The following is a 13,458-nucleotide window of genomic DNA, read 5'->3' as shown; positions in this document are numbered from 1 at the left end:
GCATCTTCAATTATTGTTGGTGGCATAGATTATTAAAACTGCCTCGATTAAGAGCCTTGGTCTCGTCCACATACATTGAGCTGCTTGCGCATCAAGAAAAACGCAGGCCGACTTTATACAATTATGCATGAAAGAAAAAGAAAAAAGTTCAGAAACAAATTTCATACAACTTCGTGAAAAGGTTAGGGCCAAGTTCAATAGTTGTAAATGGCTTCATGCCGCGCGATAACGTTCGCATGTTTCTTCGCGTTGTCATTGATCGTCTGTCAAAAGCTGTGTCTCAAGTAACAAATAAAAATAAGAAAAAATTGTGAACCTGTTTGCATTCACATCACGCACGAATGGAAGGTTTATCACTGCATGCGCAGTGGAACGCAGCAACGCATTGGCTTCACATCTCTCGCACAAAGCGCGGTCGCTTGTTTACGTGGGGTTTTTGCTTGTCGGGTCACTGGTTTCGTTTTCTTGCCACGACCAAGATGGCGGACGTAGCTCTCGGCACGCTACTAGATGGTGCTATACATTTCAGATATAGTGTTTATGGATGAAGCTGGCTACAAATGGCTATTATTGGCTACAAGCATTTACTCTCTATTAAATTGGCTTGAAATGACTATAAATGGCTATTAGTGACGTGTCTATAGTTATGAGCCATTTTTGTTTTTACTATCTGGAATGGCTTTGAGCAGCTATTGTTTGCTATTAGCAGCTATTTCTGACCAGATTGGCTTCAAATGGCTATTAGTGACTTGACAATTCTGTGCTATTTCAGTGTTTATGGATGAGAATGTCTTCAAGTTGCTATTATTGGCAACTTGCTTCAGAGTAACGACACTTGACCATATTGTGTCTTAAATTCATGGTTGCCAGTTATCTCAAGCTTTATATGAAATCGCAGGAAGCACTTTTCCGCCCTTCACAAATATTTAAAGGGCAACTGCGACCAAAACTTAAAATGAAATGAATTACTGGTATCGCTATAGTGACACAAAATACGACCCCAGCCAAAATATTACGTCCGTGGGACACCACATTCTCAATTAATGCCGATAATAAAAATGCGACCCGCCGCGAGCCGCTGCTCCTTAGCGGGCTGCCAGCGGGTTGCCGATCGTTAAAGCAACATTGGGCCATGATGTCAGTATCGTTCTCTTTTTTTCCTCCGGTCCGGGCGTTACGCGGAGTGCGCTTCTTTCAGCCGCTACCACCGCTACTTCGGCTCGTGATTGGCGTGTTTAGCCGTTGCTATTATCTGTAGCCCGTGTAGCTTCGGTATAGCCTTTTGTTTATTTGCTTGTGAGGACTCCAAGACTCGTTTTAGCGAGCAGCTTGAAGCGCCCAAGACTGCCCAGCTGTTCCTCGAAAGATGCCGAGTGCAACTTGTAGCGCTGTGGGCTGCTCAAACAACCCACTGCGCAACACAGAGGTGCTTTTTCGCAAGTTTCCAACGGACCGGGAATTGGAGAAGGTGTGGGTGAACGCTGTTCGACGAGTGGACTTCGGACTTCGGCTTTTACGCGCCTGAGGAAAAAAAGAACAAAAAAACAGACGTGAACAGCCAAGCACACGTTTGTTCGGGCGCCGCGGCCCACACCGGAGAGCCTCAAAGCTTCATGTCTGGAACTGATCCACAGCGCGAAAGCGAGAGGGCTTCCAGTACTGGAACGGCAAAAAAAAACTGCGGCTCCAAACCTGCTTCTATGCAATTTCCACTTCCTCCCCTGTGCCAGACGATCTCCGAATAAACTGGAAGCAGACGATGGCGAGCACGATCGCTTTTATTTGACGCTGGTATTGAAGAAGTCTTGACAAGGTCATTGAAGAAACAGCGGGTGATTGTACACATCAGCGCTGCTGTTCGAAGTGACGCAACGTGATCGAGCCCTTCGCATGACGGTGCAAAGGCAGCTACTGTTATAAAAACTGACAAAAATGTCGTCAGCACATGCAAAATATAGAGCTCGCCGCCGGTTGCGATACTTTTATAAGGCCATACGTTTGTTCTGTCCTTCATAACAAACTTCCTATAAAATATATTCGTATACAAACGGAATGTTCGGCCGTCCTTGGTGATCAAGGTTTTGTCGGCCGAAGCGAGCGTCGGCCAACGTGCACCCCGATTTAGACGCAAACAAAACACCAATCGGGATCGTGCTCTGCGTAAGTGTCCAACCGGCTACCGAATTCGCGTTCATACCCTGCCTTGCTCTGTTCAGCGCAGACAGGACTATCGTCGATATTCACCGAGTTTCCAGCAACGGCGATCAAGACACGGCGTCAGTGAACGTTCCAAACAAAATACGGTCCAATGCATTTTCCGAAAAGAGCTTTACCTGGAAAAGAAATTCGAACGCGTTATTTATCTTACCTTGAGCACTTTTCATTAGCAAAAGCAAGCAAACCGCACACCCGCGACAAAACCAACGCAACTTATCCCGCCATTTATTTATTTTTTTTTTCCTCTTTTAGCGTTAGAAATCGTCACCAGTTAGGAAATGACGTCATCTTTAGCTCCTTTGACTCCACGTGCGCTGTCTCCAGACTCGGTGCTTCGGAGCTTGACTCCGAAGCCCTGGAGTTACGTGCACCGGAAGTGACTTTTGGTCGTCCAGTGGAAGGATTCAGTTACTCCTTGAGTCCGGGGCTGCTACTGACCGCGCCCAATGGGTGCTTTAATTGCGTTAGGTGCTAGGGATGGAAGTCGACAGGTCGATTGCCAGCACAATTAACGCTGACGCAGCCCTCTCTGGTTAGACACCAGTGTGGGGGAAAACGTCACGTGGTGAGAGATACAACGGCGCTCTGCTCCGTGACACGAGGGCACTCTGGGTTTCCCGTTTCCATCTGCCTTCTTCTGTCCCTGTCTTTAGGCGTTTTAACTTGAATGTACAACCAACTAGTCCAACTTGCCGCCTGAATATTGTTTCATGGCCCCTGTGATAACAATCTCCAACATTTAGGAGAATATATATACGCTGTATGAGCAGTTTTTGAGAAGTTGACTAGCATGCATGCGGAGTAGGCCTTGGTACGAATTTCTGCCAATATTTCTTTGCTGTAACTAATTTGTCGTGTGTGGATTGGATTGCAGTTCACCATTTCGTTGGCAGAATCTGTGAGTGAGTTTCAAGCACATTGCATCCAAGACTGTGTTTGTGCTGCTCTGTGTCCTGGCAGGCCCTGAAGCAGTGTGGTTTGTACCACACTCTGAGCAGCTACCTGCAGGGGGCAGAGTCTCCAGAGTTGGCCGAGCTGCAGGCAGAGTGCGCCTGGAGACTGGCCCACTGGGACTGCAGGCTGCCCAAGGACAGGCAAGCACTTTCTCTCTTCTCTAGACATGGCGCTCCAAGAAGCCTTCACCGTGTCCTAAAAACAAAATTTGCGATAATTTTTAAGAATTTTATAATATGTTTTATGAGCCGATTTCCACGGAGTTCTGTAACGTTCAGCTGTAATGGCCACGTGTGACGGCCGGTTGTAGTATGTGCTTGAAATGTGTGTCCGCCCACTGAGTTTAGCGTCCTATTATCTGCCCGTGCATGAAAAGTGGTCCTCAGGTGGCATTAAATAGCGTTGCAAAAGCCGGAGTGTCGTGCCGTTGGACGTAGCGATCCTGGAGGGTTGGCCGTAGAAGTTTCGGCAAAAAGCGGGAGCAAACACGAGTGTCGCTGTCGTCACAGCGTCCCGAACCCCGGTTGCAGTGCCGAAGCTTTTGTAGACCGTTAAGCAAGAGAGTGACCTGCAATAGAACAGGTGTCGTCTGCCACAGCTGCGATGCCACCAACATCGCTGCCGGTGACAGCACAATACTTCTACGACGTCATCGGGGGAAATCGAAGGACTACCTGTCGGAGACGCGTTGCAGGCACCATAGTTGTAGTGAGAAACCAGCACCGAAAAGTGGGGGCGTGCGAATACTGAATAGTAGTTTTCTAATCGAATACCAAATCAAATCAAGAAAAAAAAGCCGAATATTGAATAGTGATTTTATTTGTAGGAATTTTTCAAAGTATGCTGCGAATGAGATTATTATATGTGCAGAGTATGCGCCTGGTGCAGGATATGCATCTTGTACGAAACAAAAGCTAAAATGTAAAAAAATTCTAGTGAAAAAAAAATAAATAAATAAAAGCAGTTAAAAAATAAAGTTGCTGTTGGATATTAAGCACTAAAGATCCAATTTTATGGCACAAATATACAGTGTAGACCGCATATAACGTATGTCGCGGGAGTCGCGAAAATCCGCACTAAAAGCAGTACCGCGTTATAACCAAAACATCAATTTTTCAGGCCAAAATACATGCCATGAGACAACTTACCTTTGTAAAACAATTTATTTTATGTGAGATGAAAAATAAAGCTTAGTTTGAGGAAAGTCTTTATTTCACCAGACCAGTACACTTCTCTCTCAAGTGTGTCACAGATTTGAAAGAAATGAGCGGCTTTTGCCTGGCGCAGCCTTTTAGCGGCGTCGCGGGTTGCGGACGGACGTTGCGAGCGTTCAGGATTGCTAACCCTAATCACTTTTCTCCGGAGATGAAAACGCGTGAAAATTCGGATCCTTCATACGGTACGCGCCAGTAATACCTTGAACTTGAGCACACGCATGAAATGCGCCAAATAAGAAATCCGGGCGATGTTCGAGCACACAAATGCTTAGAAATCACCACTGTAGTCGAAGTAAACAAACACGACGACACGGGCGTTTCTGCCGTCTTGAGAGCGCCGCCACGACATCGCCGCTCGAGTAGGTGGATCTTCCCTTCTAGTACGTGCTGGGTTATCATAGCGACACACAGCGAAAATTCACAGTAAAGGATAGCGCTTTAACGCGGAACGATGAGATGAACGCCGTCTAAGACGACGATCACAACATTGATCACAACCGATCCCATGTTTGCGGAGAAGCAGCCGGCCCGCGACCGGCGTGCGACGCGCGCGAACACTTCTCGACCTGCGATTGGTCTGTCGTTGCGGTTGTTTCGGATGTTTTCAAGGAAGCGGAGGGACGCACGCACGTGAACGACACGTGCGTGCGTCCCTCCGTCGCTAAGGCAACTGAAGCCTCTCTCTTCGCTTCTCGCGCTTCTTCGAGCAACCTCCTTGCCCCGCGAGTGCCGCTTGCGCAACGCTTGCGGCTCGCGCCGTCAGCGCCGTTATCTAGTGTCGCACAGGGAAGCGTGCTCGCTGCTCCGGTCGTCGGCGCGGTCGGCGGGCTGTGCCAGAAACCGCACTATAACCGGTATTTCCCTTCGCGCGCCTGCGTTTTAAGCGGTATGTAATTACATAGAGTTCTATGGGAGGCGAACCGGTGGTTTAAAAAAACCGCGTTATACCCGGTCCTGCACTATAAGCGGTTACGTTGTAAGTGGTCTATACTGTAATCTATCTACCCCAAACATCACAAAAAAAAGTTCAGCCTTTCCACTCTCGTGAAGAAGGAAGACCAGCGGAGCTGTACTCAATACACTGCCGCAACGCGCACGCGCCAGTTTCCCATTTCTTTTCGTTCGACACGCTGCCGATCATGGATACGTCACCAGCGAACCAGAGTCAGTCGCACACGGTGCACGTGACGCCAAGTGGGTTCTCCACGAACTCCCTTTGGAACCTCGCCGTCGCGCCCAAGAACTGTTCAGCCAACGTGGAGTGCAGTCGTCCCCGGGCCTCACGCGTGCGCTTGGCCTCCGTGGCACGATCGTCGTCCGTGGCGTTGGCCCGCCGGCACCCTTTACATCGCTGGTTCTGTTCTCGGCGGCGGCTTTCCACGCGAGCGATGTGCTCTTCTTTGGCAAGGGAATCTGAAGCGCTCGACGCAGTGGAAGTCGAGGCGACAGCAGCCTTGCGGCGGTTGCGGACCCATTCGCACTGCTGCGTACGTCGCCGCTCCTTCTGCAGCCAGTCTTCTTTTGCTAAAAGGGCGCGCGACCGACCCATCCTAACTCCAGACCGAAACTGATAAGAACGTAGAAAACAGCGTGCAAAGCAGACGAGGACGATGTAACACACGTGACGAGCGCTGCGCTCGTTGCATGTGCTTCTTCCTTGTCGTCGTCTGTTTTTAGCGCTGTTTCCTACGATAAATTCCCACCAATGCACCCAACTATCCATTCTTCTATTATAGCTGGAAAGGTTGCCGCCATCTACAAGCGATGGTGGCAACCAGACTGGTTGTGTGTTTGCCGTCGTCGCTTATAGATGGCGGTAGCTGTCCAGGTAGGTTTGTGCCGACAGGCGCTTGATACCGGACGCGATCCTGGGGAACCTAGCCCTTAACAGGTCTGCTGTAAAAACCAAAGTTACAGCCACGCATGCCTTTTTTTCTTGTTAAAAGCACGACCTAACACTGCGACTTTTCTTTTATAAATATTTGTATATCTCAGAAAAGGGGCATTTTGCGATATTTGGTTTTCATTTTAAGGAAGAAAAGGGGAACCCGGGATTTTATTTCACATAAATAAACACATAGGTGTTAAATCTGAGTAAACAGGCTTAAGCAATATAATCTGAAGTAAGAAAAAATAAAATGTGGTTAGGATCAGAGGCTCCGGAAGTCTTTCTTTGGAGGGGGGGCTCGACATCTCCGAAATGCTCAAGGTTAGGTTGGTTTCAGGTTGACATTAATTGCCATATTGGAATGAAAACATATTAATGCAGCGCGTTTGCATATTCACGCACATATCCATGGAAAACAAAGTAAAACAATGGTTCAGTAAAATAACAGTAAGAAGCTTGCACTGACAACTCATACTATGATTGGATAACCACTGATATCAGCCGCACCATCTGTTCTTTTTTTTTTCTTTCCTATACCAACTTTTACATATCAACCGCAGCTGTGCCTATGCCAGATTGGCTATGTCTAAAAATGAAAACGTTGCTTCATTTAGGGACTCTCGGGGAAGCATGATGTATTAACGCAGACATAGACAAACAAGTGTTAAAAGTTTTGGACAAAACCCCGAGACTCGGGGGGGGAAAAAAAGGACAACACAACACAAAGTCTCAAACACAGCAATGTTGGGCCATCGGATGTCTCAACTGGAGGCAGAGATTGCATACATCGGTATGTACCTCAGGGTCAAGTACATCGACCATGATCGCTTCGGACTCCTGGCGGCAATGCAAGTTGGGGGGCATCACAAAAGGGAGGTGCTGAATGATAAGAGCTGTGTTTGAGACTTTGTGTTGTGTTGTCCTGAGTTTGTAAACATGTGTCGCCTAATACCTCACCACCCTGCGGGCACAACGCCACATGCGCGCAAAGCTTTCGCCATCGAAGGCGCCTTGTCAAATTTGGGAGCTCGTAGACTCTCCTTTTCTAAGCACTCCCAAATCCCCACTCAAGCTCACCAGCCCCCTCCCTCTCCTAATGATGGCCTTTAAGCGCCGCGGTAGTACCGCCTGCCTGTTTTGTCCGCGGGCCAGAGAAGCACCATGCTTCTTTTGGGCTTCTTGCTTCCACACGGGGGAAGCGGACAAACACTCGCCGACGTCGTCTTGTCGGAATCCATTCATTTCGCTGTCCCCTCTTTGTTCGCTCTAAACTGATTGTCAATCAGGCTCATGAGTCCTGCCTGTCATTTTCTTCTGGTTTTGACTTTTCAAGCAAGCCTCTCCGTCGCCCCGCTGCTTTTTGTGCTTGGCGGAGGTGTGGAGGGCGGTAGGTCAGCATGCATAAGGGGTCATTTCATTTGTTTCGGCTCAGGAGAGACGGAGGTACAGCAGATAGGCCGAAGGCCCATACCAGACAACCTGCAAACACACAAACTAAAAAAAAAAAAAAGGGAGGGGGAGGGGGGCTGGGCAGCCCGGTCCTGAGGGCAGGAGGGGCTCAAGCCCACCCTGCCCCCCCGCTTCCGAAACCCCTGGGTTAGGTGGCACAAGGCACCGTCCAACAGCCGCTATGCGTCCATTTTTTCGTCTATCTATAGGCTCGTTCACACAGACACGTTTTCTTACGTCACATTACGAAAAGTCGCCTGGAAATCTGTGCTTGGTTTTAAGCATGGCTACCAATTCAAGGAGATAGCCTGGTACGCGACATTCGAAACACGAATGTTTCGGTCACGGCTAGCTAGGACGGTGAGTTACCGTGGCAACCAAGGACACTTAGTTGCCACGCTTGAAGCCATACAGATTTCTCCGCCATTAGGCAGGGACGCTAGGTACTTCATTGTCCCTGTGGAGCTGGTCACGTGACAGAAAAATCCCTCTTGGCCGCAGCCGCATCTGCGGCCGCAAGATGAGCAAACCAGCCCAGGAAGCCTCAAAAACTGCCGCGGTACCCCCCTCCCTCCCCCCCCCCCCCCTCTCATACTTGCCGACCGAGAAGCTACAGATGCACAGTTGTAGGCCATTTTGCTTGTGTTGCTTCCATTATATCTCCACCATATCAATCGCAATGTCAGTGCAAAGTGAGATGAAGGTGCTTTCCATGGTCCTGTTGTGCAGACTGCAACGTGGGGGGGGGGGGCGAGGGGAGGGGGGTTACAATTTGGGTGTTTGCGGAACTCCTGAGACCAGCTCGTGGAACCCCTGTGGTTTCTGGAACCCAGTTCACTGGGTTCCGGAACCCAGTCCGGAACCCAGTAAGCATGAAATATACCCCTGGTATATTTCATGCTTACCAGTTTTTGTCAGCACTATAAAGCTGGGACCAAAATTTTCTGGTAGAGCAAAAATTTCAAAAATTTTTACTCTACAAGAGTCCTTTGTTTTAGCCAATTTCGTAATTTTGACACAAGCAAATGTGTGTGTTTTTTTTTTTTTTTTTTTTTTTTTCCGGTTAAAACCGGAAGTGTACGGCCTCTCTTTCACTTCAAGTCCGACTGCGCTAAAATCCGACGGAGCCAGTCGAGCAGCGTGGAATCGTCACGGCGCTAATTGTCTTTGTGCGTCTGCTATCACCAACTAAACCAATCGCACGCAATGAATGTGCCACGACTCTGCAGTTTTCAGTTTTTCCGGAGATGGGCCCATGAAGACGAGGAGCGCTGCGACGACGCCTTTTGGGGCCGCTTGACGGACTTTGTCGGATCGTAGGTTCGGCTGCGGTCGAACTTAAACAGAGTAGCTCCATCTCTGCACTTCCCGCGCTCTTTGCAGCGGAGAACCGAGCTTCCATCGAGGCGTCTTCTCGACTCTGTCCGCAATGGCTGCCCAAGAGGAAGAGGGCCTGGACGGCGGCCTCGGCACGTGCAGGCAAGTGGGCCTCCTTGCTGGGAACTTGCACCGTGCTTTTGAGGAGCCGCTTCTTCACCGCCGTTTACGAGGAAGCAGAAACACTGCACTTTGCTAGTGTGGGGAGAGGGCGTTGGACACGGTTAGGGACCCTCAAACGAATTAATGCAGAGTGACCGACCCAAGCGGGTACTCCTCTTTTCACTCTCAATTGCAGTTTAGTGTAAACCTGTTGCAGTGTTGCAATATCGCAACTATGGCTGCAGCAAACTGTAAATAAGGTAGTTCCTCGTTGTAATGAAATCGTTTTTATCCAAATCTGACGTGGTCCCGATCGAAACGTTTTCAACCGGATTATTCCGACTGTATCGACGGCCGACCATGCTTATTATGTGAAAGCCAGGTGCCGAAGGCATCGGAACCTATGTGGAGGTGCGGGGAGACCCTCGTGACACAAACGGCAACCTGGGAAAATGGCAAAGAAGACGGAGCAAACGGGTGACGGAGGGCAGAGCTTGCTGAGCGCCGTTGCAGATGCCGATGCACCGAGCCTGCTTGCTCATGGGGCTGTTCACGCATCAATTTCAAGGTGTTGAATCGTGCGTTTTTGGTCTTTTATTCTTAACATTGCTATCAGATGTCGCAGAAGAGCAAACACCGAAGCTGTAGGCTCTTTTGCGTACCGAACTGTCGCAACCCCGGAAGCTTAGCAGGTGTGAAGCTCCGCAGGTTTCTGTCCAGGCCGGGGAAAATGCAACGCCGTTGGAGGTGAATAAATGCTGTAAAATGTGTATAATAAGCATTCCATTCACATTGCGTGACTTGAGGTGAATTTCTAAATGCGCTATTTGACTCGATATTTGGAATTAATGCGCTCGAAGCCCGCCGTTGTTTTTGGATTCAATGCGATGAGTCGAGTCAGATCAGTCCTTTGACATTCTCACTGCTCTCTGCTCCGCAGACACATCTTGATCGAACAACGTTTTGTCGACGTTTGAGCGTACTGTCGAGACCGGTTATAACGAAGTCGGTTATAACGAAATAGCGGCTACAGTGAAGCGATCACGATTTCCCATTACCTTTTGCACTTCGTTATAACCGAAGTCGGTTAAAATGAAATAGCGAATATAGCGAAGTGATTTCCGATTCCCGTTGACTTCGTTATAACCGGTCTTAACAGTAGTTACCGAAAACCGAAGTGAGCATTTTCTCCGCTTCGCCGATTGCAGAACAGACTGTCGTTTGCAATTTTAGCATGATCGCGTAGCTGCCTAAAATAGTTGCCCTATTTCGACCTGTGTCTATGCGGTTCTAACTTTGTCTCCGCTGTGAGAAAACAGTTGACTCGAGAAATAATTTAAAAAAAGAATGTACTTACCGTACGAGAAAAGGTTATCCATGCGGCGTTTATTTCCGTTCTATGTAAAAGTGAACAGCATATTCAGTCGACGAGAACGAGCACCAGCTTGCGACGAGCAACTGCGTACGACACCGGCCAAGCTACTGCCAGCTTGCACGAAAAACACATTTCTCAGACAACGTAATCGTCTTCAACACGGTCAAAGAGGGGACTGGAAACAAGCTGACCACCAAAATGAGGTCAGCTATTCGTGCAAGAAAAGCTCAGTTGGAAAAAAAGGGTGAGTAAGAGTAAAAAGGGGGTACTCTTCTTTTAGTTCCGGTTTTGCAGAGCAGGGAAGCTCGACGAAGTCTCCGCTTTTGTTATCTTGACGCGCACGTAAACAATGTAAAAAAGAAAGAAAAGAACTGCCCTGTCTACTTGCTTTCACTTGTATTTGGCCGTAATATCAGGAAGTTCAATTTTGTTCTGCTAACTCCCGTTTTGGGTTGTCTCTACCTACTGAAGAAGGAACCTAGTAAAACTCCCTCCTTCTAAAACGACACAACCACACGCGCATGCACGTTTATATATTTAACGTTTTATACATTCTTAAAACAGTTGATAGTGTAGCTTACGACAACACAGCGCTCGGAGATGGTAATAACGTAATTTTGCAAGGGTAGGCCGGTAGCGCTGCCGATTTTAGCCGTCCCAGTGTTGGCTCATCTGGCCACGGTGGCGCTGATGGTCAGCCAACGGTGGCACCCTCTGGAACCCTGCCCAGAGCCCATAGAGAAGAGTTTGGTGACCCCTGCATTTTATCGTCGCTCCATGGAAACCACTGCAAAGAAAAGCCGATGACGTCACGATGTTGAGGCGCAGCATGAGGCAGACGAAGCAGTCGGCATCTGACGTGTGCATGATGCTAGGCCTTACTCCCGCATCAAACTTTTCGATGGCAATGCTATCGCTGGATTCTCGTGCTGTCGCGCAGGACCTATTGCGAATAAAAGTGGACGCTGTTACGACTTAGCAACATACACTCGGGTAAGTGAAAAACCGCGGTAATGAGCAGAATAATTGCTGCAAGATGCTGGAGTCGTAGAAAATCTCCCCGGCAGCCATGTTGAAAATATTTGTTTGCAAGAACAAAATTGATTCGCACAGGTCATGACGTCACAGAAACAACGGGACGCGATTGGTGGCGGAGGAATACAAGATTCTCTTTGAAAGGCATTTGCCGCGTTCTTCTTGACTTGTAACCGACTGTAGAAGTCGTCCTCTAGGTCATCCTAGAAGTCGTCCTTGAGGTCATCGTAGACGTTGTCCTCTAGGCATTTTCCTAGACTTCGTAAAGATAACCGCTTTGCTGGTCCTCCATCTTCACGTAAAGTGGAAGGGCTGTGCAATTTTTTTTTAGTTTGGTTTATAGGATTGTTTTGTAAAAAAGTTGCAATGCTCAATAATGTGTCCTGGCCACTCTGGCAACCCTCCGAAACACACCGAGATTTGGCCGTACTTTCGAAACTTTCCGAAACCCCCGTTTCGGAAAAAGTTTTGCCCCATCACTAGCTTTGAGTAATACACTGATGTTTGCCGCGTTGGCAATTGCGAGGCAATGTGCCGGCGTACAGATCCTGAGTAGGCAGGCTCAAATCTCAGCCCAGGTGTCCGTAATCTGACGGTGGTGGTCCGAGTTAATCCTGAGTTTGCTGGGGTGTACCAAGGGATCTTTGCTCGTTTCTGATCATGTTTCTCAAGATTTGGGTCTCTAAGCGAAAGGCTCTTGTTGGGAGTGAAGGGCATAACTTCTCTTTTCGTTTGGAGGGAGATTGATCTTGAGCGCTCCTTGTCGGACCCTGCAGGGCATGGCTGAGTGGCGAGCTGCAAGGCATGGCCCACCTGGGATCCACGCAGGAGCTGTGCCAACTGCTGTCCAGGCTGCAGATGTGCTCCGTGCTCGAGGAGGGCATTGCCCTCTTCCGCGGGTGAGAGAAGCGGTCTTGCCCACGGGCCTCGGGACACCGAAAACGGACAATTTCTTCTGCTTTTGGTTAAGAGAAAGTTGTGGGAATTCCATAAAACTGTGGTAACTTTTCGGCTGTCTTTTAGGTGCGCGAGTGTTTTGAACTTGCAAGCTGTTTATTGAATTATTGACATAGCATTTGATTCAATTCTCAAAATACTATGACATTAATCTTAGTTGCAAATTTCTTACGGCAAATTATGTTTAATCCTTGGGTGTGCACACCTCTACAAAAGAACAAGTGCACCGCAGTGAAGAAGCAGTACCGTCGCGGATTATGTTTTTACACGAATGGAAAGTACAGTGGAGCCTGGTTATATCCCACCCGGGTATTTCGAATTATTGTTTATATCGAACAGTCCAAACATCCCCTTGAAAATCACATGTAATTGTATAGGAGTGGTGTTTTTCTGTTTTTGAACTTGCATTGCAGAAACACTCGATATATAGTGAACCAAGCACAGTCTCCTGTTGCTTCTCCCGCGGTTGGATTGCGTTGGCGGCGAGCAGCTCGCGTGGCGGGGATAGCAGACCGCCAAGCCAGCATACGCACATGGGGATATGCAACAAAAAAGCAGCCATAAAAATAAAAAAAAAAAATAAAAAAGTTGGAGGTTGGCAAAACCAAGAAAAAGGACACGCGCGCACGTAGGGAGGGCAGGGAGTGCTCGCTGTTGGAATGATAGCATGCTCTCTTTCCCCGAACACCGCTGTCATAGCGCAACTGTTTAGCCCCAAAATAAAAGAAGCAAAAACAAAGTCTTCGTCAAGTTGAGTGTGTCGACAACAACTGTTGAGCAATCGCACTTTGAACGCCTTAGCTTCGTTTACCTCTTTCTTTTGCTAGTTTTGCTTTGCCCGTTTTTACTTTTTTTGCCTTTCTTTTTTTGTTGCCTGAATTTAGTTA

The 13,458-nt window shown here is 48.3% G+C and overlaps 1 protein-coding gene across 1 annotated transcript in view; it reads left to right on the top strand.

The window, feature by feature from the left end:
* Nucleotides 1–13,458, top strand: part of LOC8039133 (serine-protein kinase ATM) — a 397,758-nt gene that overhangs the window by 279,380 nt on the left and 104,920 nt on the right. The window contains exons 41-43 of the mRNA XM_040208992.3: nucleotides 3,178–3,311; nucleotides 9,109–9,204; nucleotides 12,391–12,513. Coding sequence (XP_040064926.2) covers nucleotides 3,178–3,311; nucleotides 9,109–9,204; nucleotides 12,391–12,513 — 353 coding nt within the window. The remainder of the gene's footprint in view (nucleotides 1–3,177; nucleotides 3,312–9,108; nucleotides 9,205–12,390; nucleotides 12,514–13,458) is intronic.

The sequence above is a fragment of the Ixodes scapularis genome, unplaced genomic scaffold (genome assembly GCF_016920785.2).
Source record: "Ixodes scapularis isolate PalLabHiFi unplaced genomic scaffold, ASM1692078v2 PGA_scaffold2__306_contigs__length_199485367, whole genome shotgun sequence".
NCBI classification, from domain to species: Eukaryota; Metazoa; Arthropoda; class Arachnida; order Ixodida; family Ixodidae; genus Ixodes; species Ixodes scapularis.
The sequence above is the reverse complement of the archived record's forward strand: the minus strand, read 5'-3'. Positions and strand labels throughout refer to the sequence as shown.